Raw genomic sequence first — 25,885 nt, 5'->3', positions numbered from 1 at the left:
CCAGCCCGGCCGCCACGAGCCCCCTCCCGGCCGGGCGAGCCTGACGGGAGGCGTCACTGAGCATGCGCAGTAGCAGCATGGTAGCTGCTTGGCGCTGCGGCTCAGCCCCTGCCCCGGCCCGGCGGGCTCCGAGCGCGGAGGGTCCCGGCCCGGCCCCAGCCCCGGCCCGCCATGGCCGCCGGCGGGGACGGGGCGGTGAAGCCGCTGCAAAGCGCCATGAAGCTGGCGGCCGGGGCGATCGAGCTGGACACCGGGAACCGGCCGCGGGTGAGCGGGGCTGGGCGGCGCCCCCGTGTCCCGCGCGTGGGCCCCGCTGTGTCCCGCGTGGGAGCGGCCTTGTGCCCAGCGCTGGCACGCGGCTGGGGGCCGCCTCTCGGGCCCGGCGGGGGCGGTGCTGGTCCACGGCCCCCCGTGTCCGGGCTGGGGGCTCGGGCTGTGGGGCGGGGCCCACGACACAGCGCGGGGCTCTTCCCACCCGTGATTGCACGGGGGGCTGGGCGGGGCTTTCCCTTCCGCGCGGGGGGGCGCCTGGGCCTGGTTGTGTTGGCAGCCGGGAGGGGCAGGGCCCCAGGTTCCCACAACAGCCCCTAGCTGGTGACCTCTTGCTAGGCAGGGGGTGCAGAATTGCCAAGGCCTCTCCTGGGAGCAGACCCTGTGCCCAGGTCTGGGGCCTGCCTCCCAGCTCCTTGGGCACTCGCTGTCCGGTCTCTGTGTTGGCCTGTACAGGGCGTGTGGGTGGATGACAGGGTCTGCATCTCCGCTTCTCTCTGGTGCCTGCTGCAGGACGCGGCGTGCTCCTGGTGCCGGGGGGGCTGGTGTAAGACGTGACCACGCAAGGGGCTCTCGGAACCGGGGGAGCGAATCCTTAGATTCCACAGTGCTGGCGCTGTACAGAACCCTGTGAGACTGGGGTGTGGGGACTCACCACCTCCCCCAGCCTTTCTCCCAAAAGAGGCCCCCGTGCACTCTCTGGCTTCCTTTGATGCGCTTCAGCTGGGGGGTCGGCTGCACAGTGGGTCAGGCCTGCGGGTTCTGTGGCTCTGATTTCTGGGTGAATGGGTGGGCGGATGGTGCTTGGTACAGGTGAACTTGGTAGAACCAGCTGCTCCTGAGCCCCGCCTTCTCTGTCCCTTCTGGTCGATAGGAGGCCTACGTGGAGTACCTGAAGAGCATCAGCTACATTTCCCAGGCCCTGCTGGAGGAAGCAGCGAAAGGTACAAAACGGCTTTGCGTCTGGCTGAAACGCTGTTTTCTCCCATCCTCCGAAGGGTGGGTCACTGCCTAGTTACCCCCTTGGAGGCACTCACCTGATATTTGGGCAGAGCCTCCAGAGATTAAAAGCTGTAATGAGAACTCCCAGCCTGGGAGTCTGCTTCAGCAGGGGTGGGGCTCTGTGGCTTAACCCACAATTCAAATCTTTGGTCCTTAGGGGTTATTTTGGTTGTTTAATGACTGTACAAGTGAGCTGTGTGAGGAGTTCTGTACAACTCCCTAAAGAAATACAGCCAGGCTGGGACAGCTCTCTGGCACGGAGTAGCTGTCTCCACGCTCCAGTCACAGCTGCCTCATTCCTCCAGCCACCTGGAAGGTGGCCGGGATTGTGTGGGGGTGGGCAGTGGACGATGTACAGTCAGGTGCCTGGCGGTGTTGCTCTCTACCCACATGCACGCAGCAGCATCCCTTGGTGGAAGGGAACTGCAGACCCTGAAGATTCCCACTAGGAAGCAGTGTCTAGCAAAACTTTCCAGCACTAACCACCAGACTTGCCACTTCCCTGGTGAAAAGCAGACACTGGACTGCTTTTCCTTCGCTCTCCGAAGGCTTCACAGCCCTGAAACATTCATTTTCCTTCATGGCCTGACACCTGTCCCCTGGGCCCGCTGTGGAGTTCTGGGCTTTCAGACAGGCCCTGTGTAGTGCAGCCAGTTTATGCACCGTCTGACTGCGTGCATGTGCCAAGGACTAAAGGAATGAGGAACAGCTTCACCTTGTTGGCTGCCTCTGTGCCGGAAACACAGATAATTTAGTTGGTGTTGGTCTTGGGATGATTTAGTTGGTGTTGGTCCTGCTTTGAGCAGGGGGTTGGACTAGATGACCTCCTGAGGTCTCTTCCATCCTTAATATTCTATGATTCTATAACCATATTCAATCTTCACATAGCCGCAGTCTGAGCGAGTGGATCAGCAAATCCAGTAGAACCCCAGAGTTACAAACCCCTCGGGGATGGAGGCTAGCCATGACTCTGAAATGTTCATAACTCTGAACAAAACATTATGGTGGTGGTTCCAAAAATTTACAACTGAACCTTGACTTAATACAGCTTTGAAACTCTACGAGGCAGAAGAAGAATGCTGCTTTTAAATGAAACAAGCACAGAAACAGTTTCCTTACCCTGTCAAATCTTTTTTTAAACTTTCCCTTTATTTTTAGTAGTTTCTTTTGAACACCGTACTGTTCTGTACAGTGTTTGCTTTTATTTGCCTCTGCTATCTGACTGCATACTTCCAGTTCCAAGTGAGGGGTGTGGTTAACCGGTCATTTCGTAACCCTCAGGTTCCACTATTCCTGCCGAGTCTGTCAGCAGAGCACTGGGCCACTCTGCAGCCAGGAAAGGGTGCGGCCTCCCTGGGTGCATCTTGCAGTTTGCTGGACCCAGAATCCTCTGGGGCCCTGTTTGGTGGCATTGGTGGGGGCCTCTGGAGGCAGCACCACGTCCTGTGGAGGGTCCCAGCTTGGAAAGTCTCTTGTCTTAGAAGGCCCTGGAGACAGGCAGGCTGCAGTGCTCAGGGAACACTTCCCCTTGAGGCAGGCCCTGTGTCCCAGCTGGCCAAGAAGGAGGGTGCGGCAGAGGACAAGCTCTCCCTGCCTGTTGGTTATAACACAAAGCAGCCCATGGGGAAAAGAGAGCCGGTGCTGGTTGGAGGCCTGGGTGGGTCAAACTCCCTCCAGCACCTTTCTGTCTGGGAAGGGAAACCCACTGACCCCACCCCTTGCCTGTGCCAGGTGGGAGCGATGCCGTGACACCCGACACCCCAAAGATGCTGAAGCTCGCTGAGCAGTGCTTGGAGCGAGCCAAGTCCAGCACTGCTGTGCTTGGTGAGTTGCCCCTGGCCTCAGGGCGGAGACGGGACACGGCCTGCTGGGCTGAGCTCTGGGGAAGGAGGGTGCTTGGGGCACAAAGCACCTGCCTGTCGCCTCTGGGAGCTGGGGCCAGTCTCTCTCCGGCAGACACACACGTGGTTGCAGAGCCACACAAGGGTATTGACCCAGGGTGAATGGGATGGCCCAGGCTGGCCTGCTGGGCCCCCGCCCCCAGGGAGAGTGGGTAGCTCTGCCGAGGTCAGGGGAGTGGCAGCAGGAGGTGGCTACTGGGGAGGGATAATGGGGGGAGGGATAGCTCAATGGTTTGAGCATTGGCCTGCTAAACCCAGGGTTGTGAGTTCAATCCTTGAGGGGGCCGTTTAGGGATTTGGGGCAAAAATTGGGGATTGGTCCTGCTTTGAGCAGGGGGTTGGACTAGATGACCTCCTGAGGTCCCTTCCAACCCTGATATTCTATGATTCTATGTAGCGGCGGGAGGGAGGGGGTGGGTTTCATTGATTCTCCCCCTCCCCCTACAGCAGGAGTTGGGAGGCTTTGGAGGCAGAGTCCCCAGGGAGGGGAGACTGGTGCTGGCTTCCAGCAGGAATGCAGCATTGCCTGCTTTCCTTGCCTCTGGTGCTGACCCCGGAGACCCGGGAGGCAGCAGGGCAGCAAATCCCTGCCAGTGTCCTGTTCAGGTGCCCATTCTGGACACCTCTGGGTGCACAAAGCGGCTGGGGCTGGCTTGCCTGGCCCTGCTGCTCCCAGGCACTCAGCAGCCCCGGCTTTCCCTGCCAGCCTTCACTACTGGTAGTAACTTCTAAACAAAACACCTGCTTTGACCCACATCTTCCCCCAACCCCAGGGAAGGTGAAGCCAGCAGCCCACGAGAGGGGCCCCAGCCCTGCTCCCATCTCTAGGCACCGCAGGGTCTTCTCAGATGAGGGGGGGAAGCTGTCTCCCTTCCTCCCCCCGGAGATCTTCCAGAAGCTGCAGATCACCAAAGCTCAGGGCACTAAAAAGTAAGTGAGGTGGAGCTGGGGCACGTTGCATGGAATCTCCCCAGCCCTCCGGGGGCTGCAGGCTGTGGGGGCTGCGTGTGGGCGAAGAGCCATCTCTTCCCAGTGTAACCATGTGCCATAGTGCTGGCTTGGCCCAAGCAGGGAGGTTCCCTCCTCTCCTCTCCTCTCCCTGTGCTCCTGCTTCAGGCTAGCAGATGGCGGCTTCATAGCTCAGCCATTCCTGAGGCCAAGGAATTGGATGCTGCCTGCCAAGACCTCCAGGCCGTGCCCAGGATGTCCCCACAGAACTCTGGGCTCCCCCAGTTTTGTGTCTTGCCTCCAAGGAGGATCTGGGTGCTGGGCTTCTAGCAGCCCCCCTCAGACGTCAAGGCTCCCAGATATTCAGGGCTGAGGCAGCGTGGCAGGGGGAGTTCTTTGCTACATGCCATTCTGCCCACGCTGAGCCACCAGATTCCAGCTGCCTGCGTGGAGCCCGGCTGGGATGCTGAGGGGCAGGACCTAAGGCGCGGGCTTGGGAGATGGGGTTTCGTTCCATGAGCCCCTCCTGCCAGGGGAGTAGTTTCCTCCTTGGTGGAAGAGAACGTGGAGGTTCCCGGTGCAGGGTGCTGCTGCGCCAGGCGAGGAAGGGAAGAATTGTGTGGCCTTCGAGCCTGTCCAGGTTGGGTCAAAACATGGGTGAAGAGAGACCCGGGACTGTCTCATGCAGCAGTCTCTTGATCTGGGCAGGGCTGATCCAGGTCTCACGCTCAGTGCGGGGCCAGGGCGAGTAATTTCGCAGTTCTTGTGTCCTCCCAGGGAGCTCACCCCGCTGGAGGAGGCATCGCTGCAGAACCAGAAGCTGAGAGCTGCTTACGAGGCCCGGGTGGCACGGCTGAACCCCAGCCAGGCTGTGCAGAAGACTTCCCTGGCAAGTGGAGACCCCCTGGCGCGGGCAAGGAATGGTGGGGGAGGCTGGAGCCCAGCCAGGCTCCACAGGAAGCCTCCCAGCATGAAGCATGGAACAAGCAGTTCTTTCATGGCACATCCTCTGTGCTTTCCCCAGGGGCTTCCCCTAAGTGGAATGGGTACAAACGCCAGCCGGAGGCTCTGTGAGAGCAGAGTGCTGGGGCCCAGATCTCTGGTGTACCAGTCCCTGCTGCTTGGCAGCCAGGCTTCTCCAGCTGGGGCATCGGGAGAGCCACATTCAACAACATGGCTCTGGGTCAGTCTTAGCTGCGGGAGGGTGGGTGTGAGCTGCTGGAGAGCACAGCTGGGATGGCTGCTTCTTCAAGAAACCAGGCTCCCCAGTGCGGGGATGGCCCAGGGGGTTCCCCTGCCACCAGAGTGCCCTGCTGTCAGAGTGCTGAAACGGGGGGGGCTGCAAGGGGATCATGGACCAGCGGAGCCCAGACATAATGGGGGGTAAAACCAGAGGACATTCCCCCCACCCTCCCTGCCCCACCTGCTTTGGAATAGCCTGCAGTTGCTGCTGCCTCAGAGCATTCTGGGTAGTGGCATGTAAATGAGCTTGGTTTCCAAGTCGCTGCCACAGCCCCTTGGCGCTGAAGAGGGGCCTGCCCAGCCAGCTGCATGGCCCTGGGCCCTGTACTTTAGGAGTGCCACCACCAGGTGCTCTTGTTTGCATGTCCTTACCCAGAGTGCCCTGCAACTCCCAGCCATCCGGGAGCTGCATCGGGCTCTGGGCGCATGTGCAAAAGTTTGGGCATTTCTGGGGTGCAGCCAGTTCCTTTCTGAGCACGCTGCATGTGAGGGATGGCCCGGCCCATGCTCTACCCCCCTTCACTCGTGCGCAGGGCTGACGTTCCAACAAGGTAGCGGTCACAGCGGGCTTGTGGGAGTGCCAGCGAGGCCTGTCTTTGCCTTGCAGACGCTGACCCTTCAGCGGCAGATGATGGAGAACCTGGTGATTGCCAAAGCCCGGGAGGAGACGGTATCTTTCCCATCCTGCCCCGGCAGCAGTCAGGGCTCCCCAAGCACAGAGCCATGGTGCTATTTTATTATCCAGAATGACAGGGGCAGGGGCACAGGCTCATGCTCTCTTCCCGGGAAGAGTTGGGTTAGCAGGTCTAGAGCGTTTGCTGCCTGGGGGGCAGGGGGAGGAGAAATTCATCTCCTGGCGCAGAGGGTCACCACCTAGTCTGACTCCCAGGGGAAAGGCCGGGAGATGGCGCCTCTTAGACGTAAACACAGCAGCACTAATGCCATAGTGAGATTGGATTGACTCTGCAAACAGCAGATCGAGCTGTTAAGCAGGAGGGGTGTCTGCAGTGTGTCCCAGCCAGGGCTGCTGGATTCCCCCGGGGCCCTCTCAGCCCGGTCACTGAGAAGCAGCCATGCCTCCCCACTCTCCATGCAGGGCTGCACTATGGTGTCGGTGGGCCCCTGGCCCTGCCGCAAGGGGCTCCGGGTTCTGCCAGGCACTGACTGCGGGGTGACGTTTGCTTTGATTGCCTCTGCTCACGCTCTCTGTTGAGCCCCCAGCCAGAGGCGTGTGCCTCTGAAGCTGGCTGTGCCAAGCTGTGGCCAGTAGGTGCGGGACTAGCCCTGCCCCTGTGCATGGCCATGGCTGGCTGGGTGGGTGGAGACACAACTGTGGAGCCTTGACTCGGCTGTGCCCCAGCTTCAGAGGAAGATGGAGGAGCGCAGGCTGCGGCTGCAGGAAGCTGCCAACAGGTGAGCAAGGCCGGGGTTTGGGGAAGGGCCCCTTGTCCAGGGGCCTTTCCCGGGGCGGGAGACCCAGCTGTGGTGGGTGAGGAATGGAAACAGCAAAGCTTCTGTTGGTTAAATGACCCCCCTGCTGGGGAGAACTGCCACCCTCTGGCTCCCCTCAGCCAGCCCCAGGGACTCGGGGAGGAAAGGCTACTTGTTTGTGGCAGTGCTGGAGAGAGGGATTATGGGTATGCTCATTTGCATGTCATTACCCCACGTGCTCGCCCATCTTGTCGCTCCCTCCAATGGGAGCAGGGCTCTGGGAGCGCGGGGAGAGGGGTGAGAGTCTGGGGGGCTGTCTTCTGTGTCCTTCCTAACCAGCACGCTAGTCGACGTCTCCAGCCCTGTCTCGTTCGGGTTCCCAGCTAGTGCCAGCTTCTCCTGTGCTGTACGACGAGCAGAGCTGACGTAGAGTCAGAGATGCTATTGCGTGTGCCCGCACCCCCCCCTCCCCCCACTTGTGCCTGTCCCCATCCCAGCTCAAACGTAGGCGACCATGCAGCTAACATACCTCTGGCCTGGCAGCGTATGCTGGTGCTCAGCCCCTGCTGGCGTTCAGGTCAGTTCCCAAACTTTTGGCCTGCTTGCAACATGCCCCCTGTGACCTCCCTGTGCCCCTTTCCCTTCCTCACTGAGAGCGCTGTTTGGGCCAGCCTTCAGGTGCAGCTCCGCGAGTGAGCAGCCCTGTTTCCAGACGCCTGTTCCAATTTGGATGGGTTATTGCATCGTGGCCGGAGCTGGCTGGGCTCTTGAGGTGTCTGCTGTGGGTTTTGCTAGGGTTGGTACCCTGCAGTCTGCCCTCCTGCCCATCTGGGTGGCACCCAGCCCTGGCTCCAGATGGAAAGGCAGCAGCGGGTCTCTCAGCCTGCCATGTGGTCTCTCTTGGGCAGGAGGTTCTCCAGCAACGTCGCCCTCACCCCCGAGGAGCAGGAGCAGAGGGCGCTCTATGCTGCCATCCTGGAGTACGAGCAGGATCATGTGAGTACTGGTGCGGCAGTGCCCTGGGAAGTGACTCTGGCTGGTCGCTGTCCCTCCCCTGAAGAGTGCAGGAGCCGGCTGGACCATGAGGTGCGGGAGGCATACCTGCCTGCCTGCTGGCTCTCAAGCCATCTGCCCGGGGTCTGCCGGAGGGGGACAGGGAGCTGGGAGCTAGCCCCGGTGAGGCCAGGCTGTGGTGGAGGTTACAGAAAGTGCCCAGCCCTGGTGCAGGCGTTCTGGTCTCTGTGGCCATGGCGGCAGGAGAGGAGTGGCACTGCGGCTTGGCTCCAGCAGTCGAGAGGGCACAGGCCCTCCCTGCTGTTTGACTGCGTGTGGGCAGCAGTGCCCATCTGGCCAGGGCCGGCTCAGGAACCAGGAGGTGCCGCGTGCTGGGGGGGCTGTGGCCTTGCTGAGAGGGGTGGGGAGCGCTGGGAGCTTTGCTGGATGGGAGGGGTCAGTTATCTTTTGGGTGGCCTTGTCCAGGGCTCCCCCGGTGGGAGCCGCAGCCTCAGCTGCTCTCTGCTGCTGTCCCCCTCCCAGGAGTGGCCGAAGCTCTGGAAAGCCAAGCTGAAGAAGAACCCGACAGATCTCTCTCTGGTGTCCGGCCTCGTCTCCCACCTCCTCAGGTAGCGGCTAGTGGGAGAGCTGACGTGGGCCGAAGGGCCCCCTCCCCTCCCCCGGCCGGGGTGATGGGGGCTCTGCGCTGGGGGGTGCCGGCTGGCTCAGAACATGCCTGGGCTGGGTGCTGTGTCCTGCCGAGTTGCTCCTTGGCTCTCCCAGCCCCAGCAGAGGAGGCGGCTGCCCAGACAGTGACAGGAGGGGCTTGCCTGGGGGTGCAGCGTGTTTGGCCACCAAACTCCGCCCCTGGAGGGAGGCGCGGTGGGCTCCCGGTGAACCTGGCATGGGGCTGTGCTCCCAGCCACGTGGGTCAGCAGCTCCCGTTGTCCTGGCCGCCAGGTCCTTTCCAGGCGACAGCAGATCCCCATGGGACGGCCTCGAGCGCACCCCAGGTAAGGCCTGGCTCCTCTCCCCTCCCTGTTGTGAGCATCTGCCCTTTGCTTCCAGCTTCCCCGAGCACCCCATTCCCCAGCTGTTGACGAAGCTCCAGCATGCGATCTACAGCAGGCTCTACCCCATTGTGAGCCAGAACCTCGCTGACCTCAGCACTGCTTCCAGGGGCTTCTCCTCCCTCTCGCTGGATGCTGAGGGACTGTTGACCCCAGCACCTGGGGGCCGGAAACTGAGGTCCTCCCAGAGCCTGTACTGCATGGCCTCCGTCCAGGAGAACAAGGTGAACTTGCAACACAGCCTGTCCACGGCGCCCCTGAGTGAGGACCTGGCAACAGAGAGCAGCCCGCAGGAAGGGACGGCTGCCCGCCTGGCCGACAGAGAGAGCTCCTTTGAGGACCTGGAACGGTTCCTGGCAGCGCCCGAGAGCTGGCCCACTGGCCCCCCAGCGGAGCCCCAGGCCCCAGCTGAGAAGAAGGCCTCTCTGCAGGAGCAGCTGAAAGCCATCGTGAAGGACATTCACAACTCAGTGGGTGAGGGGCGTGTGGGGAGTGGTGGGAGGGGTCTGGGTATCCGAGGAGGGGAGTGCGGATTGTTCCCTCCAGCGCTTTGTCCTGGGGGAGGGAGAGTAATGCCACAGCCACGAGGACAGCCCAAAGTGCAGGCCCCGATCAGCGTACCCTCGCGGTCCGTGCAGGCCCATCGCCCATAGACCTAATGGCCTGTGCTATGTCCCAGCATGCAACGCTCTGCCCTGCTCCACGCTCAGGGCTGGAGCCTGTCGGGAGGGTGAGGACGTCGGAAATCTGCTCCAAGGGTGGCCTGCCTGTGCCCCCGCTGTGGGGCTCCTCCTTGGTTCTCAGCTGGACAGAGTCCCCTTCGGATGCTCCACAGAGGGCGGCATGGGCTGCCCGGCCCTTCTCCACATGGGGTGTGGAGGAGGCCCAGCGAGTGAGGCAGTTGTACAGGGCTCTCCTAGCATCTCTGGCACCTGCGGTGGTGGGCTCCTGGGAGCCGCTGCCGTCATGCTGGTAGGACTGGGGGCCAGAAAACCGCCTCCTTGGTCCGCTCTGACGCGTTTGCTTCCTGCTCCCCTGCCCCTGCCCTTCCCAGGTCGGATTGTTGCAGGCTCCTGGATCTATCCTGGGCAGGGCAAGTGGCACGGTGTTGCTTCTCCATGACGAACGCATGCAGACGCAGCGTGCGTTGCCGGGGGCCCCGCCCCGCTCGCCCTGTCAGCGCCTTCAGGACAGCGATGGCTGGTGGTCCATGGCCAGCCTCTTTCCCCGTACTGCGGCCTGAGCTCCCTTTCCCAGGGTCCCAGCAGTGCTTGGAGATCCTGACCCAGCATGCTGCCTGTAACACTTCCTCCCCAGACAGGCTGCTTTCCCTGGCTCTGCTGGCTTTCGAGGGCCTGAACACCGCCTCCTCCAAGGACCAGTGCCTGGCGCGCATTGAGGAAGCCTTCTTCTCGCCTCTCTGGGCCCCCCTGCTAGCCCTCTACAGGTACCGCAGCTCCCCTGCTCTCCGGCCTTGCCCAGGGCTCTGCCGGCCTGGGGCACTGGGATGGCAGAGAGTGCGGGGCATGGAAAGGGACGCTCATTGTGGCAGTCAAGGCCCAAGGCTTTACCCACCTGTGAGGTGTCTGCTGGGGAGAGCCCAGTTCTCCAGACCGAATTCTCGGGGCTTGTGCCGCTCCACGTGCAGAGACGTGGAAAGGCCAGTGGTGGCTCTGGTGGGGCTGCTGATCCCTTTCCCACGGACAGCGTCCGTTGTTGCAGGGAGCAGGTGGCCGGGCCGTGGGGTGTGAACCCGTCTCCGTGCATCGACATGGAGCGCGGCGCGCGGGGCCCAGTGCTCCTGGCAGGCGTTGCGCCTGTATCCAGGGTCAGATTGGCTGCAGTCTCTTCCCTCCCTGTCTGAATTCAGAGCAGCCCGCGGGCTCCTAGCGGTACCAGGGCAGCCCTTGGCTGGGCAGAGGTCAGATGCGCCTGGTTTTCTAGCCCATGCCTGTTAATCCCTGGCTCCCGTGTGAGTGGGGCAGTCAGCGTGTGTGTGGCCTCCGCTGCTGGCCCAGTGAAGGCAGTGCCATTGTGGGGCCTGGCTGGTGGTGTGGGGAGGCACCAGGCTAGTGTAGGGCAGGAAGAACCCAGCACGTAGGCTCCCCAGCCCCATGGCTGGGAAGTGCCCAGCAGGGCGCGTGGGTGGGATTTAGCAGGACTCTGGGAAGAGAGCGTCCTGCCGTGCTTTCCACCTCCTCTCTGCTCTGCACCCCGCAGGAGGGTCTACCAGGCCCGGGAGGTGGCCCTGTCCAGGAGCATGGAGCGCCACAGGAACGTGCCCCCTTCGGAAATAGGAGTCTCCGCTAACCTCTTCCCCCAGGACAGCGAGGGCCGCGCCGCAGGTTCCTACCCTTACAGCACGGCGGTGCAGGAGCTGGGGCTGATCCTTCTGGAGAGCTGCCCGCAGAGGAAGCTGGAGTGCATTGGTGAGGTTCGCTCTTTCTCTGGGGTGCAGGCGGGGGCACCTGTCTAGCGGGACTCATGCTGCTCGCTGGGAGGAGCGGAGAGCTGTTTGGTTACACGATATCGGCTGCTCCTCATTTCTGTCTGCAAAACCACCCTCATAGAAACCAGAAACACGTGGACTCCTTCCCTAGTGGTGACCCCTGTGGCAGCAATGGCTGGAGTTGCCACAGGGATGGTAGAGAGGAGACCCGCGTTCAGTTCCTTGCTCTGCCACAGATTCTCCACATCTCTGCCGTAGGGGTAATGGCACAGGGAGGGGAGGGGAAATCCGTTTGAGGTTGCCAGGTGCTCGGATGCTGGTGCCATCGAAGTACTTAGGAGAGTCCGGGAACGAGCTGTGATGGCGACCGGGCCAGCCCGCATGGTGGGGAGCAGGAGGGGAGGTTACCGTGAGACAATGTGTGTGAAGACTTGGGCTCTCGAGACCCCATACAGCAGCCGTCCTCTCTTCGCCAGGGTTGGGAAGAGATGTGGGCTGCTGATCGATCGAACCCTGGTGCAAATGCAAAGGGCGGGTAGAAACCTGGATCCCAGGGTCTGCTGTTGGCCCCAGCATGGCCCAAGGGAGCTGCTTTGCCATCCCCACTTCCCGCTGCAGTATGAGCCTGGGGGGCCTTTGGATGCAGGCAGCCCCCCTGCCCCCTTCCCCCCGTGCATGTTGTCACTAAAGCTCTGTGGTTTGCAACTTGCAGTGCGAGCCCTTCGTGTCATCTGCGAGTGTGCCGAGGAGTACTGCACTACCCGGGAAAGCTGGGCCCAGCCCGGGGCCGCAGCCATGTGAGTACAGCCTGGCTCCCGGGGGACACACCAGAGATGGACGCATGGTAGCAGGGCATTGAGCCCAGCTGGAGGGGAAGGCGGGGGGCGGCAGGGCGGTAGAATCTAGCATCAATGGAGAGGAGTTGAAGGGCAGCTGCAGCACTTGAGCACCCCCAGTCCAAGCCCCAGAGCTCTGTGCACCCCCAGGGCTGGAGGAGCCTGGTGGGTTCACACCAGACACTCCTCCAACAAGTGAGGAGCCCAGGCCCCTGCCTGCAGGAGATAGCTGTTGGCGAGCTGCTTTGGGGGTGTTACTCTCTTCTGGGCCGGCCTGGGGGTTGCTGCCCCCTTGCTGCCCGGCTAACCTGATTCTGTGGCCCACTGCCCCTTAGGAGGGCAGGTTCCCTGTGGCTCAGTCTTGTCTCTGGGTTGCACCGGGACTGCTCTGTGTGAAGTCAGAACCTGCCTGTCAGCCAGGCGTCCGTGGTCTAGCTGCAGCTTTAGCAGGGCTGGGCCTTGACGGATAGTTTCCGACAGCGCCTCCCGCCCCACGCGGCTTCTCCTGCTGATCCCGGGCAGAGCGAGGAGCTCGGTCTGTGGCAGGGACTCACTGGGGCCAGGGCTGGCAATTAGCGAGCTTTGAATCTGTCACTTGGACTTAGCCAGCCAGCGGGAGACAGGGAGTGAGAGCAGGGATCTGAGTCCCAGCAAGGCGCGGACGTGGGGACCAGCGGCTCACTCCAGCTGTAGCTCTCGGGAGGAGGAGGGCGCCAGGTCTGTCAAAGGCATTAAAGCGGAAGGAGGGAGACAGGCTGTGACTCGGCTGCCTTGTTCGAGAGGAGCGGGGAGGGGGTGAGGCAGGAATAGCCGCAGCTTCTGCTCCGAGTTTGGACTGGGACCTCTCCCCATGAAGTGAGGGGGGAGCGAGGAACGCCAGGCTGAGGCGCCGGCTGTGCGGGGCTGAACCCACCCGCTGCAGCACCCAGAGGTGGGGAGGAGACTCCCTGCACTTACTGCTGGGCTGTTTTCCCTCCTTAGTTCACTGGTCGTGTAAAACATGCACCAGCCGGTGTCGCTCTCAGCCGCTGCCCTGCTGCGGCTTGGCCCGGCTGGTCCTGCTCTGCGCTGCCTCACCCGTCCCCAGCTCCCTCTGGCCATCCCCAGCCCGTGTTCCTGTTCGGCTCCGCTTGCCAGGCTGTTACCGTTGTGTGGGCCCACCGGGAAGTGCTGCCCTCGGAAAGCTGGCAACCTGCTGGCGTGTGGCACAGACCACCCTGCCCAGCGAGGGCTCTGTCCCTTTCCGCTCCCCGCTGTGAGAGCAGCCAGCAGAGAAGCGTCGGGCTGGAAGGGAGCTGGAGAGGTTATCTAGGCCAGCCTACTGCGCTGAGGCAGGGCCACGCATCCCTAAACCTTCCCAGACAGGTGTTTGTCCAGCCTGTGCTTAAAAACCTGGCCCTCCAGTTTCAGTGGGGAGAGGAGAAGCCAGCTTTCCAGCCCCCTGTGCTGCACATGAGCAAGGGCCCTCTGGGGCGAGGGCACCCCTTGGCAGAGTCCGCAGAGCAGAGCAGGGTCCTGGCGCTGCTGCTGGGAGGGGGAGAGTCTCCTACCGTGGGGTATCCCGGAATGCATTTAAACCTCCGCCCCTGGAGACGGCTGGAATGTAACCCTTGCTGTGCGGGGCTGCGGGACCTGGAAGCTGAACTCCTCGAGTCAGCAAAATGCGCAGTGGGCTCTGGGCTTCGTTTTCAAACCCACAGAGATGAACAGAACGGATGTTCAGACACCTCCCCGCAAGCCCCTGAGGCTGGGCCGAACGGCAGAGACCTGCTGTAACTTGAGGGCCTGCGGCCTCCCCCGCTTGCCCCCACAGCTCTTCAGGAAGTAGCAGAAGTGAGAGACAGGCCAGGCCTGGTTCTCAGCCACACTGGGCTGGGGACTGCACATGGAAACGCCCAGGGCCAGCTAGGCGAGGCAGCGGGGAGCTCTGCAAACTAGCCAGGCGTGTGCGCCCTGAGCCCAGCTGGTAGGGTGACCAGACGTCCCGATAAAACGGTCGGATATAGCGGCTTTGGCTTCGTCAACTCCGGCTGTGTTTGTTTCTGTTTTGCTTCCCCCATGTGTCTCGATATTTTCTTCTTTTCATCTGGTCACCCTACCAGCCGGCCGAAAGCTTCTCGTCCAAGCCATCGTGGCCGTGCTCCGTCCTTTCCCAGGGCAGCCGGTAGGTGGCACCCTCCTGCTTCGTGTTGCAGCTTCTGCCTCCACACCCACACCCACCCACACCCCCTTTCACGTGGTACAGAACCCTGGCGGTTGATACCGCAGGAGACCCTTTCTGCTGGGCTGTGGTTGCTGGAGCCCTGGGCAGCTGCCTTGCCCCTCTCGTTCCCCACGTTCCACCCTATGCCTGTGGTTGCCGTCCATCCAGGCTTCTTGGGGGATCCTCCTGCGTCGTCTTAGGAGACAAATGATCCCGAAGCACCTTCCGGGGCCTGCGCGCGTCGTCGTGCTGCGCTGAGCTGGCCCGGTGCTGTGGGGCAGGGAGTTCGTTTTCCCTGTCTGTGCCTTTCTTCTGGTTTCACGCCCCCCGCCACCCAGGCCTCTCTGCTACAGTCACACCTGGTTCCGGCCCTCCATGTCCCCCCACGGCCTGGTTCTGGCCCTCCGTGTCCTCACGGCTAGCTGGTGTTGGCTCTGACCCTGGAGGCTGTTCTGTGTCTCCTGCTGGCTCTGGCTGTTGGGCTCCCTGATGGAAGCCGGCAGGGCTCCTCCCCAGGATGGCTTGTCAGTGACCGATCCTGATTATTGCTGCCCATGCCCAGTGGGACCCAGGGACCCTAGCCAGGGTGATCGGCTTTTGCTGCTCATTAATCCCTTGTTGTCTGGGGATGTCTGCCCCCCCGCCCCAACCCCCAGCACTGTACAGTGGGGTTGCTCCCTTCCAGCTCAGTGTTTGGGGTAGGGGCAGTGAAGGCTGCCTGGGGGGCCGAGCAAATCCCTGCCCAGGGCTGGCGTCCGCATCTGAGAGCGGGCGTCCGTGCTCGTCGGAGAGTCTCCGAACGGGAGAGCCGCAGGTGTCAGCATATGCTTGCTAGGCGTGCTCTGCCCAGCCCCTTGTCCGGCCGGCAGCACTTCCTGCCATTCCAGTGCTGGGTCCCCTCTCCTCTCGGCCAGCGCCCCTCAGTCCTGCCCCGCTGCCCCGTGGGCGCCCACATGGTGCCATTCCAGCCCTGCAGCATCTAGTCCCAAGCCCTGCCCACACCCGTGCTCCCAAGTCAGGTGCAGTGACTCCTCTTCGGCCAGTCCCAGACACTCCCCCTCTATGAAGGGGCGAAGTTCAGAGCCATCCCTTTTCCCTTGGCCACTTAACTCCAGTTGAAGTTTTTGCACCAGTGGAAAGGGGTTTTTGAAGTGCAGTTTGAAAGCAGGAGCGTTCCCTGTTCCCGTGTCACACTGACTCACCATCCCGGCGTGGCGTACAGCAGAGCAGTGAGTGCTGGGAGGGAATGGAGTCTGCTGGCCAAACCCTGGTGATTCACGAAGCCGGGGACTTCACACCTAGCGAGCATGCCAACTGCTCCTGCGGCATTCATCACCAATCAGCCACTGTCCGGCCTGACGGGAACCGATGTTCAACTTAATTACAGCTGCCCAGTATCTGCGGGGACACCCCTTGTGGTCCTGCTGCTTAGCCGTCGCTAACCTGGGTACTGACTGCTGCTTTAAAGTGACAGGCATGGGCTGCCCTGGGAAGGGGCCCTTTGGCCCAGCTGATCTCTGCTCTCTAAGCATCCCCTCTGTCCAGTGGGGCTGGAACCATGTGTACAGTGCGGGTGCTGAGAGCCATTGAACCAAACGAAACCCTGGATATGATGGAAACCGCATCAAGCCAGGGGTGCAGCCGCCCCCCTCGTTCCAGCACCTACGCCTCTGTCCTGCCTGCTCGGGTTTCTGCTGGGCTCCTTTCTGCCCCTGCCTTCTGAGTCTCTGCTGGCGATGCCCCATGGAACAGAAAACCCGGCTGGTTGGTTTCCAGCTGAGCTGGCAGTGTTGGTTCTTGGGGAGGCTGAATCTCGTGTTGTCCTTCTCTGGCCCCTCCCTCCTGGGGATTGCAAAGCACTTGGCAACTAGCGCCTCTCGCAGCACCTCTGGGAGGAAGGTAAATAATCTCCCCAGATAGGGAAAATGAGGCATGGAGAAGGGCGGTGACGTCCTGCAGTCACACAGAGGGCTGTTGGCAGAGGCAGGCACAGAACCCAGGCCTCTGCCGGGCCACGCTGCTCCCGTCCTTCACTTCTGAAGTCAGTGCTCTGGGTCTGGATCTCCTGTGGGAAAATCCTGTTACCCGTTAGAGCTGGTAAGTTGCCTTCCCTGTCCTGCTGCCCCTTGGCCAGGCTCCCCTCTCCTGACGGTGACCAACTGCAGCACACAGGCTCCCGGCAGGCCCCCTGCTTCACCTGGAAATGGCTTGTTCGCTGATGATCCGCCTGGAGTCGATGGCAAAGGGCACTGTGGCAAACCCTCCGCCAGCCGGAGAAGGACCTGCCGGGGGGGGGGGGGGGGGGGGGTCAGCTCCTTTGGGAGACTAACTTGATGCTGACCTGTGACCTGTGCCCCTGCAGTGGTGCCGACGACCTCTTGCCCATCCTGTCCTACGTGGTGCTGAAGAGCGACCTCCCCCAGCTGGTGGCGGAGTGTGCGGCGCTGGAGGAGTTTATCCACGAAGGGTAGGGACGGGAAGGGGGGACAGGGTGGGAATTCCTCCTGCTGCCTCGGTTCCTTTGGCACTGCTGGCTCTGTGCGCCACCCGTTCCGGACTAAATAAAGCCACCTCTGCGTTTCCGGGGAGTTAAAGCCCTGGCTGCTCTGTGCCAGAGGCTGGAGGTGGCTCCTCCGTGCCCCATCCCAGTAGGTGATAGGCCAGTGAGCGGGTGAGCTGGCCCTCCTCCTATGGCAGCTGGGAAAGGGCTGGCACCGGAGCGGGGGTGGGTGGAGAGTGCTGATATGGAAAGGTTATTGTCTTTGGGAACCTTGCAGCAGATACTTCCTGCCCTTCCGCAACTCCACTCCTTCAGCCGGGACGCTAACCAGAGCAGGGCACCACCCACAATTCCCCTCTCCTGCGCTGCTTTGCCTTTCCCCTGGTGCTTATTCCCAGCGAGGCCCCTGGAGATTTGCTGTAGGCTTCACCACCCGTTGGATCCCCCAGTGTCCCGTCCCCAGCAGCAGCCACTGCCTGGTGCTAAGAACTGGGGAGCAGAGCCATATTGCGTGTTTGGGGCCAGTGGCCTCTTCTCCCTGGGCAGTGATGGCAGCCGGTCACCCCTCTCGAGCACCCTTCCAGCTACGCTCTAAGGGACCCGGCCATTCAGCTATGTCGCAATCGCTTCCCTCCGGCAGGGGGGCAGAACCCATCACAACACAGGACCAGATCTAGCTGTCGCCTGCCCTTCAACGTGAAGCTGCAGGGAGAACTGAGGCAGAGGGACTGGGCTGGGCGCTGGGGCCACGTTGCTGGGCCCACGTTGCTGTGGGAAGAGCTGTCCTGGAACCGCAGCTTCCATCCTGTGAATATTTCACCTTTCGGAGAAAGTGCTGGTTCCAGATTGGAGCGAGGTGCTGGGTGTGAGATTCTCTGCGGGACGGACCCATCCAAACAGAGTCTGGTTTGGAAGCACCAAAATGGAGCTTTTCAAAGATTTCTGTCCCTGGCTCCGTGGCCCGTATGCTGTGCTCCCTGGGGAGCTGCCGCAGAGCCAGGAGCATGGGGAGGGAGGGAGCCTGGCTAGCTGGGCAGGTGGGCTGCCTTCGTGGCGTCCGCGGAAAGCTGGCTGTTGGAATGGAATTTCCGGCAGAATGTTTCGGTTCCATGAAATCGGCACTTTCCAGCGGGTAACTTTGCACCAGCTCTAGCCAGGGGCTCTTTAGTGGCAGCTCCCAGCACAGGCTTTGTGCTCCGTCCAGGCTCTGGCTCCTTTCCCACAGCATCCCCTGGTGCCGGGTACTCGACAGCATCTCGTTCTGCAACACCCAGGTGTTCCTTCGCCTTGCAGTGCCCTGCGCTTCCTTCTTAGCCTGATATTTGAGTGGCTAGAACCTCAAAGTGCTTAGACTGCGTCTCTGCTGCCCGGGCTCCCTAGGCCGAGCCTGCCCCAGGGCACAGCTAGGGTGCCCTTGTGGGTAAGGCACTGGGCTGGGACTCAGCAGATGTGGGTGCAGTTCTGACCCCTGCCACAGACTCTTAGGTGACCACGGGTGAGTGCCATAACCCTCAGGGCCTCCATTCCCCACCTGTAGTGTGGGGAGCCCTGTAAGTACTGGAGAAAGTACACCCTGGGCCCATCGGTGCCCCTTCCTCCTAGACGAGTGGTGACCTGCCTCCTACGTAGGCTTCAGCGCTGCTCCAGTTTGGGAGCCGCCCCTGCTGGCAGCACTGAAGAGGGGAGTCTCCGAAGTCCGGGAGGCCGGGCCTGCCCTGCCACCTTGCAGCTGCGCTGAGTGGTTTGGGGAGCTGCTTGAGTGGGTGAGGCTCCCTCCAACTGCGCGTCCCCTCAGGAATCCCCATGGCGAGGAGAGAGGAGCAGTGACCCTGTCCGTGCCAGTGGCAAAGGAAGCGTGCTCCAGAGGCCTTAGAGACCCCCGTAGAAATATGGCAAACTCGGTGCAAACCACCCTCTGCTCCCCGTTCATGCCTGCTTTCCGCGGCTGCGCTGAGCCAGCAGTCTGCTGCCGCGCCCTGATGTGTAACATGTCTGAGCAAGGCATGAGTGTCTGGGCGAGGTGGGCAGCCCGACTGCAGCTGGCAGGGCCCAGCTGAGCCTGATTGTACAGGCCAGGCAGCTGAGACAAGCATGGGGCAGCCTGGGATGTATCTGGGGGAACTCAGCAGAGGAGGTGGCTGGTCCCCGCCCTAGAGCTGCTGCTGGAAGAGTCCTTCTGCACTGCTGCTTTCACAGGGCTGAGGCCTGCCGTCTGTGCCACCCCTGCGAAGCCCCCTCCCTCTTCTACCTGCAGATCAGATTCTCAATCCCTCCCCTGCAGCTCTGTTCCCTGCATGCTGAGATCCCGGAGGGCGCGAACTGGGCCATGTCCTTGGTGGGGAGTGGCGGGGGGACCCCAGGCCCCAAGGAGTTAACAGTGATTTCTTGGCATGGCAGGGGAGGGAGGGAACCACCCTGTTGGTGGCGCCGGGAAAGCAGAGCAGGGGATTTCTGTGTGCAGCGTGTCCTCCTCACTCCTTTGCACGTCCCACTGCCCAGGCACTGAGCGATAACCCAGCAGGCTCTGGCTCCGCTCGGTCAGGGTTCCAGGCAGGCCGCCGCGCCACGGCAGAAGCTCTTGCCTGTTCCTACTGAGCCATCCTTATGATCCTGTTGGCTCCAGTCAGACTGGCTCCTCGGGACAGGGGCCTTGCAAGTAAAGGGGCTGCAGAATGGAGGGGCTTTAATCCCTCTGCTGCTCTCACCGGTCCTTTGGCAGCAGCTGTTGGGCTTGTCATGTGCAGAAGGGGTTGGGAAGAGCAGGCTCTGGCAGTGGAAGGGGGAATTGGTGGGCTCAGAGGACACAGCTCGGAAGGACGTGGGGCACTGACTCCTGGCAGGGCTGCATCCAAAGGTGGCTGAAGATGCCTCCTTGGGAGTGTTCCAGCGATGTGCCCCCACTGAGCCATTTGGGATTCAGGGTTCCCATCCTTCCAGAACCCTCTGACTTTGCAGGATTCCCTGTGGGCGGGAAGAGGCCTGGCCCTTCCGTGGGGAGCACTCTACTCTCAGAGAGAATTGATTTAAATCACCGATTTTAATCATGATTTGTATCTGTACTTTTAGTTATTTTCCTAAAGAAAGGTTGATTCTCATTGGTTGGTAACCATTAAAACATGCTGATTTGCAATTAAATATAGCCTTTATGCTAAATTTGGTACTGCTTTTTGCTAATCAGGAGAATGCACTATATGTAGAAACATTTATTTAAGCACTTATGTAGCTTAACTTGCATTCATTGAGATTTTTCATTGTTAGGAAATGGTGAGTGATACATTTCTGATTTACTGGATGATTAATATTTTACTTGTGATTTGTGTCCAGTTCTGTTTGGATAGAAATTCAAATTCAATTAAAAATGTACAAAACCTGCATTTAAATTTTTTAAAATTTAGTAGAACTTCCATAACCATTCTGGAGACATAAGAAAAGTTATTTGAAAAGTAGATCAAAACATGTTTTGCATTTCACACTAACTGATTTGATACACAAAGGAAGTATTGTCTGCAGCTAGTAAACTGAAGAGATTGTTTCCTTCTAGGATGATAGAACTAGTAGATCGCATCCTCTCACACCTGCTATTTCTCAGAGAACGGAAGAGGAAAACAAGCTTTCCTGCTTTTTCAATCCCGGCTGGTTTCTTAACTTTGAATGAGCTAGTCACTGAACTGAACGAGTTGAATAAACTGACATAAACACAATATTCTCTCTGCATCTGCAGAAGAAGCTGCTGCTGTCAAAAGCTGGTTTAGCCCTTCCACAAAGTCAGGCTCCAGGAGCTTAGCCAGGGACTTCCTCCAGTTCAGGGCTTTGACTTTCTTTAAAACTGGGCAGCAGACACGTATTGCTTCTTATTCCATTTAATGTAAATGATTGTAACAGATGATAATAACTTGAGGCCTTAACATAGGTTGTCGATTTCAGATTTAATTTTAAATGGGTTTATTTTTCAAACAGAACCCTGTATTTGCTGTATCCCCTGCTTGGCTGTTAACCCAGAGCACTCGCTGCCGGGATAGTGTGGAGGCCAGTGGTCTGGGAAAGAGAGGGGAGGGCTGAGCTTACCCTCTGCGGTGGCCTTGGACAAGTTGCTGCCTCTGTGCCCGTGGGTGGGACGGGGTGATCACTCTGGGGCATGGCGAGTGCACGCCGTGGAGGCTTAGTGCTTGCAGTGGAAAGGGGTCAGAGCTGTGCCTGCAGGACCAGGTGGGTGGTGCGTACCCCACTAGGAGATGGGGTGGGGCTCTCTCCAAGGTGGGTCATGCTACTGATTGAAATCCCTTCCTGCGGCTTTCGGGGTGCCCTGATCTCTCTTGTTTCCATGCCAGGTACCTGATCGGCGAGGAGGGTTACTGCCTGACGTCCCTGCAGAGTGCTCTGTCCTATGTGGAGTCCTTGCACGGGGGAGTCCTGGTGAAGTAATGGGGCTTTGCATCCGCCTGCTGAGCAGATGGGCCCTGCCCTGATCACTCAAACCCCTCCTCGGCTGGGAGATGCAACGGACACACGTCTTCCAGAGACGCAACATGGGGCCAAGGGGCCCGACTTGAAGAGAAAGGACCAGACATTCCCCCCTTCCCTACCCCCCTTGTCCTGCCTGCTGTGAAGGGCAGGGCATGTTCTGTGCAATGTTTTGGGGTGGCAGTGGACCCGGGGTTGCTGCTTGGGTTGCTCTGCACCTGTCATGCTAACTGTAACCACTACGGAGCGAGAGGAGAACGGCCCACGGGCTGCTGACGGGATTCGACTGGTAACTGCTGCTGCTCGGGCCTGTATTGATGCTTTTTAGGAGCCTCTTTGCTGCTTTTGTGCAGGGCTTCCTCCAGCCTCCCCCTGGAGCACAGTGCATGGGGGCAGGGAGGGGGCCTGCAGGGGGCAGTTACTGTCCCGGGGTCCAATCCCCCAACTGGGGGGCTCTCGGCCCGGACAGCTGCCCTTGCTGAATCTAGGGAGGGCTTTGAGCTGAGCACAGGGTCTCCTTGGGGGCCACCAGACCTGGCCCGTTCTGTAGCCTCCAGCAGCTGTCTGGCCAGGGTGAGTGTTGGCTGTTGGTGAGGGAAGGCCTGGGACAGGTCCCAGCTCTGTGACCCCCTCGGCTCGAAATTTGCCCTTCTGCCTGTTTGTGCCCTGTGCGGCCGCTGCAGGGTCCCTGGGTGCTGCCTGGAGCCAGCTACTTCCTGGGTGCTGCAGCGTCCGGCATGGGCGGTTTCGTCCTCAGTGTAAGGGACATTGACCCTGTGGCGCCAGCACCAAGATCCTTGCGGCCGAAGCGGTAGGGTCTGCTCACCCGCCCCCTGGGCTGCACCCGCGTTTGAACTGTGTATTTAAAGTGTGTGCGTGAGAGAGAGAGAGCGAGCGAGCGGTTGTGATACCCCTCGGCTCAGCACCCATCCCATTTCAGCTGCTGCCCAAGGAGCCCTCTGGGGCCCGTACTGGAGTCCGATTCGTCCTGGATGTGCCAGCCAAGGCGGAGCTAGCGTCTCTGCACACCGATCGGCGGTGGAGCCTGGGGCTAGTGTGTGTCGGGGGTGGGGGGCAGCATGTTCCAGCCCCTAGAGGAGAGGTGGGCAGAGCCCCTGTGTGTGTTCTCCGTGCACGGATGCTCAGTTCTGACCAGTCAGCGGCTTGAGGGGCAGGGATATGGCACCGCTACCCCCCAGGCTGGGGAGTGCTGTGCCCGTGGGGAGCTAGGGCTGCAGGGCAGCGATTTCCCCTGCCTCAGATGCTGGGCTCGTTTTGGCTGGAGCTTTAAATGCTACTGATCACAGGGCAAAATCCCTGGTGATGAAAAACTACTGGATTTTCTGGAGTTACTTGAGATCCTCCCTGGAGCGGGCGGCTGAGCTGGCCATGGTGCCTGTGAATGGGGAGGTGAGTGGAGAACCTGGTGTGTCACCCAGGAGCAATGTTGGACTGTCCGTGCCATCCCAGCCCCCTTCTGGCTCCCCTTCAGGGAGATTGGAGGCAGAGTGGTGGCTGCCCTGGGCGTGGCTGGTTTCTCTGGCGTGGCCTGGGAGAGCCGTGATCTTCCTGTGGGGGAGGTGCCAGCCATGCAGCTTGTATTAATTTAGATGGAATAGCGGGACCTGAAGAGTCACAAGACGCTGTCGCTGTACAACCCTATACAGTGTCAAATGAGGTCTGGGTTTGGTATATGGCAGGGGTGGGCAAACTACGGCCCAGGGGCCGCATCCAGCCCTCCAGATGTTTTAATCCGGCCCTTGAGCTCCTGCCGGGAGCAGGGTCTGGGGTGTGCCCCGCTCCGGCACAGCTCCCAGAAGCAGCAGCATGTCCCCACTCTGGCTCCTACATGTCGGGGCAGCCAGGGGGCTCCGCAAGCTGCTCCCGCCCCAAGTACCTGTGGACAGGGCAGCATGCAGAGCCACCTGGCTGCGCCTCTACATAGGAGCCGGAGGGGGGACATGACACTGCTTCTGGGAGCTGCTTGAGGTAAGCGCCACCCACAGTCTGCACCCTTGACCCCCTTCCGTGACCCAACTCCCTGTCCCAGCCTGGAGCCCCCTCCTGCACACCAAACTCATTTCTGGCCCTACCCCAGCACCCACACCCCCAGCTGGATCCTGCATCCAACCCCCAATTTTGTGAGCATTCATGGCCCGCCATACAATTTCCATACCCAGATGTGGCCCTTGGGCCAAAAAGTTCGCCCACCCCTGGTATATGGAGACCTTGGCCTGCTTCACACCATGGCAAACACCACTGAAAATCCTTCTGACCTTGTCACAGAGACAAGACAAGGAAAAGCAGATAAAGCCTTGCCCTGGAAAGTGTTAACAACATCCCCTGTTTGCTGTCCCTGGAGAGCTTTTAGCTGCCAGAGGTGGGGAAAGGAGTGAGCTGAGCTGGGTGCAGCCGTCCTTGCTGCTGTTCCTGTTCTGTTTCCTAAGGCGACAAGACCAGACGAGCACACACAAGGGGAGGGGAAGGAACAGCAAAAAGACAATGCAACTTTTGTCTCCCGTGCTGACTTCTGATAACCTCGCTGGTGGGAACACACTGGCATGGCACACGGGCTGCTCAGCTCCGGCAAACTTGTTCCAGCATCGGGCTGGGCGGGGCACTGCTGGTAGCTGCCTCTGGGCTCCCAGCGGTGTGGCAGAATATACAGTCTGGGCCAGCTAAGCCAAGCTGAGGGGAAAGGAGAGAGAGGAAAGAGAAGAAATAAGGTGGGGAAGCAAAAGGACCCCAGTGGGCGGGAGATGAATGCTCACGTCCCAGGTGGGGGTTGACCTGGCCCAGGCGTTGACGTTATCTGGGTCCCTCTCTCTGGCCCGGCTCGGTCAGGGTGTCTCTCCGGATTAGTGTGACGAATGCCCGGGGTCCCAGGAGACGGGGTGGCAGCTGTGATGGTGAAGCTCGCTTCGGTTGCTAATTTTTCTCCCCAATGTCTCTTTAAGGAGCCCCAGGAGGTGGTGGACAGCATAGCCCATCCCCTCATTATTCTGTCTGCCAGTTGGGCCGAGTTTCCTACACACCAATTTTGGTTCCCTGATTTCTGGTTCCACGTGTCTCGTTCACCAGGCATGATCTTAACACGATCCTTGAGTTACAGCAATAGGCCTCTCGGTTAGACTGACTCGGCCCTTCTGTCTCCCACTGCACCACCTGTTCTAGGTGATTGTGAGAGCTTAGAACTCGTGCACGTGTCACAGCGGAGCTCACCGGGTGGGCCCAGTTACCCCAGCGGGGGCCGATCTGCTTCACTCCAGGAATCCCCCCCGCAGCTCCTGGGGCCTGGACTCCCAGGTGCTCACGTGAGAGCGTCTGAGCCATGATCCCCCCCCAAGTGTGTCTTGGGAGCCATCTTGTTCCAGTCACTGGGCTGGCTGGTAGGACTGGCGCAGCTGTTTCCCTTCATAGAGCCCTGGGCTTCTTGGGTGTGGGGAGAGCTGGGGCCACGCTCCAGTCAGCTGGGGCCTTTGCACCATGCTCAGCCGCAGCAATGGCTGACCTGTGCTCCTCTGGCAGCTTCCTTATGTGGGAGGGCAGGAAACAATGGGAGCTGCCTGTCGCCCTCTTCCATGCAGGGGGAACCTCCACCCAGCATGGTGTTTGGGCTGCCGCAAGAGATTTCTTCTCTTTCGAAGCCACCTGCTCTAGCCATTGAAGGCTGAGCAGGTGGCTGGTTGGGGGCTAGGCTGTGTGTGCAGCAGGGTGTTTTCTGTCCCTGCCATTCACTGCTCCACTCTCTCTCTCTCTTTCAAGGCTGCTTTGTTTTACTGTAGCATCTTCCTGCGGTGGAGGGATTGTAGCGTAATAAATGTGGCTGCTCCCCCCTGGTGTGTCTGGGCTGGTTCCTCTCGCCTGGGTTCCAGGGCGTGAAATCAGAAGCGAGGAGGGAGCTGCAGCCCCAGCTCCATCCTGGCTGACCCTTGGGAGCTGCCCTGGAGAAGCAAAGGATGGAGTGGGCCTGGGAAGCTAAAGCCCCTGTCCCCCTTTAGCTGTGGTGTTGGTGGGGCAGTTATGGAAGCTCGTGGTCCTGTAGCGAGAGGACGTGGCAGGCTCTGGGCACTCAGGCTGGCACCCCGTTCCCTCTAGCAGCCGCCCTGGGTGGCGGAAGAGATGCCTGCAGCTGCATGGCCCAGGGAGAGGAGGGGGCGCTCGCTTGCCAGGTGCAGGCAGAGGTGTGTTGGGACAAGAGCGTCCCTGTCTTGGCAGCGGTGGGAGGACCGAGCTCATGGCGGGGCTGGGCGTGGGGAGGCGAAGCTGCCGCCTGTCTCTGATGGTGAGCAGCGAAGCCTTGGGGCTGGCTGATGGTCTGTGCTAGGAAGAGGCTAGAGACTAACAGGGTGGTGGCTACAGTGTCATCATGCAGCATTCTATAGCCTCGCCTGGAGTCCTCTGCCTGGCTTTGGTTGCTTTGTCTGCAAAGAGCCAAGGTGGGGAGAGAAGGCAACAGACCTGGGGTCTGTCCGGCAAGGAGCCAGCCAGACGGGCGCTCAGTTGCCCTGTGCTGTAACTCAGGGATGCGAACTGGGAGTGCAGCATACAAGGAAATCTTTTTCCACGTGACCCATGG

The 25,885-nt window shown here is 60.6% G+C and overlaps 1 protein-coding gene across 2 annotated transcripts; it reads left to right on the top strand.

Annotated features, from left to right (window-relative positions):
* The first annotated feature begins 48 nt into the window (after positions 1-48).
* On the top strand, positions 49-25,141 carry VPS9D1 (VPS9 domain containing 1). Of its 2 annotated transcripts, none has more exons than XM_037877943.2 (15): positions 49-267; positions 1,145-1,214; positions 3,004-3,096; positions 3,947-4,103; positions 4,899-5,010; positions 5,971-6,033; positions 6,724-6,776; positions 7,703-7,790; positions 8,331-8,416; positions 8,967-9,331; positions 10,175-10,304; positions 11,078-11,286; positions 12,019-12,103; positions 16,708-16,812; positions 21,174-25,141. In XM_037877943.2, the coding sequence occupies exons 1-15, from the start codon at positions 172-174 to the stop codon at positions 21,265-21,267; spliced, it is 1,806 nt and encodes a 601-aa protein (XP_037733871.1). In that variant the 5' UTR covers positions 49-171; the 3' UTR covers positions 21,268-25,141. The 2 variants fall into 2 exon arrangements, with proteins under 2 accessions (XP_037733871.1, XP_037733870.1); XM_037877942.2 differs by having other exon boundaries at positions 50-267; positions 8,856-9,331.
* Positions 25,142-25,885: the final 744 nt, after the last annotated feature.

Source organism: Chelonia mydas, chromosome 12 (assembly GCF_015237465.2).
Source record: "Chelonia mydas isolate rCheMyd1 chromosome 12, rCheMyd1.pri.v2, whole genome shotgun sequence".
Taxonomy (NCBI): domain Eukaryota; kingdom Metazoa; phylum Chordata; order Testudines; family Cheloniidae; genus Chelonia; species Chelonia mydas.
The sequence above is the reverse complement of the archived record's forward strand: the minus strand, read 5'-3'. Positions and strand labels throughout refer to the sequence as shown.